At 49.8% G+C, this 2,166-nt stretch overlaps 1 protein-coding gene across 1 annotated transcript in view; it reads right to left on the reverse strand.

Annotated features, from left to right (window-relative positions):
* Positions 1–499: 499 nt before the first annotated feature.
* Positions 500–2,166, reverse strand: part of LRFN5 (leucine rich repeat and fibronectin type III domain containing 5) — a 2,809-nt gene continuing 1,142 nt past the window's right edge. The window contains 2 exon segments of the mRNA XM_031066223.1: positions 500–944; positions 1,917–2,166. The exon segment at positions 1,917–2,166 is cut by the window's right edge and continues 23 nt beyond it. Coding sequence (XP_030922083.1) covers positions 500–944; positions 1,917–2,166 — 695 coding nt within the window.

Here is a 2,166-nt window from a genome sequence, read left to right on the forward strand (position 1 = left end):
TTAACATGATTCACATGTTGCTATTTTTTTCTGTAAAATCCAACTCATTCTGTCATTGGTAGGACTAAATATCAAAAATATAAATCAGTGCAGTAGTTAAGGGTATAATATATTTAAAGAGTTTTAAAATAAGCTATAATTTAATTCAGCAATCTAACAATCAGTAAAGGCTAAGTCTTATTTATTTTCCTACTTATACAAGTTACTACATTGCAATGAGATTAGTCACCTAACATGAGTAGGAGTTGGTTCTGTAATAAATCTGCAAACACACAAAAAATTTGAGTTAATCCTGAAATACCATTTTTAGCTTGCTCTCATTGTGTCTCTTTAATATTGTAGAGGTCTCCTAGTAGTGACAGTTTTAACCTTGGCTCTCCTGCTTTTTGAGAGATGAAGCCAGCCCTTCATCTGAAAGGTTTTTTCATAGTTTAATATCCTCATCCGTTTAACTTGAAAGCTAGGCTAAAAAATGAATAATAAATTTGATGAGAGCTGGTTAAAGAAAACATTGCATTGAATCTGGATGGACGCCCTCCTCGTGCCCGAGAGCCTGCTTGGACATGGACTGCGACAGCGCCCCGCCGCAGCCCTGGATCTGAGCCCCGTTGGTCTGCGAGTACACGTTGCTGACCTTGGTGGCCTTCTGCTGCCCGTTGTTGTTACACACCTTGTAGCGGATCATGAGGATGATGATGAACACGAGCACGGACGCCACAATGATCCCACCGATGATGATAATCATGGTCCCGCCCAGGAACTGGGACTGCATGAAGTGGCAGCGCACATAATCCTGCTCGGTGGTGAACTGTGTGCAGCCCACCACCCTGGTGGCCGTCAGCGAGGTGATCCCGTCGTCGTAGATGGCCAGGACGCACAGGTCGTACATTGTCCCCGCAGCCAGGTTGTTGACCAGAAAGGTTTTGCTCGTGGGAGGTATCATTCTGGGGGAGAAGGAAACCACTGTGAATGAACCTGATGGACACAGCCGCGCCTTCCCACCCTGTGGGGCAGCCCAGGCTGTGCTGGGCACCACCATGGCTTGTCCACTGTCCTCGTGGGGCTCATCTCCATCCCCCAGCAGCTCCTGCCCAGCCTTCCATGTAGCAGCAGTCACTGCCAAGGCCCCTGGCACAGCTCAGCATGGCAGAGCCCCCCATTAGAACCACCACATCAAAAACATGGATTCACAGGATCACAGAATGGCCTGGGTTGGAAGCAACATTTAAAGACCATCTAGTTCACCCTCCTGCCATGGGCAGGGACACCTTCCACCAGACAAGCCCTGTCCAGCCTGGCCTTGGACACTTCCACGGATGAGGCACCCACAACTTCTCTGAGGAACCTGTGCCAGGGTCTCACTGTTCTCACAGAGAAAATTTTTTTCAGTTACCTGATCTACATCTACTCTCTTTCAGTTTAAAGCCAGCACCCCTTGTCCTAGTAATGGATGGAGAAATGCACAGAAGAAATGACCAAGCAAAGCCAGTGCTGAAGGGTGCAACAGCCACACCAGGCAGCACAGAGCCCCCTGCACGTCCCCAGCACAGGCATCACCAGAAAGTGCTGCGAGGAACATGCTTACAGACACTGTCCTCCCTGTGCTTCCACAAAGCCGAGCACATTAGGCACCATTTAATCCATCTACCTTCACAACCTTTCTCAGATCAGTTCAGAGGATTAGAGGTCCACTTGAATTACCTAAAAATAACACTGTTCTAAGTAATTTTCCCGTTTGTGAGTAGAAATGGCACGAGTCCTTCCGGAGGCTCCCACCACGAGCTGCCGGGGCTGGGCTCTGCTCAGCTGGCACGGCATGGCACAGGAACTGCAGCAGAGGGGTGCCCAGGCCAGGGCCACACGGCAGCACCACGCACCCAGCACGGTCCCACACGGGCAGGCTGGGGCTGCCTTACCTGTAAACAAGGGAGTCATCGTAAGTACCATTGTACTGGATTTGAAACATACGTATCCCAGGTATATTCCTCTGAAAATTGAATTTCAGCAGAGCTGTGGAGGACGTCGCTTCTGCGACGACCACCTTCTTATCCTGGCTGACTTTAGTATCCCCGTTGCTACTGCTGGCAGTGGAGCCCGACTTGGTGGATGTGGAGATATCCGAGGAGCCCGGGTCAGGCTCGTGGATGTGGTTTGTGCTGTTCAGCA

Source organism: Geospiza fortis, unplaced genomic scaffold (assembly GCF_000277835.1).
Source record: "Geospiza fortis unplaced genomic scaffold, GeoFor_1.0 scaffold23, whole genome shotgun sequence".
NCBI lineage: Eukaryota > Metazoa > Chordata > Aves > Passeriformes > Thraupidae > Geospiza > Geospiza fortis.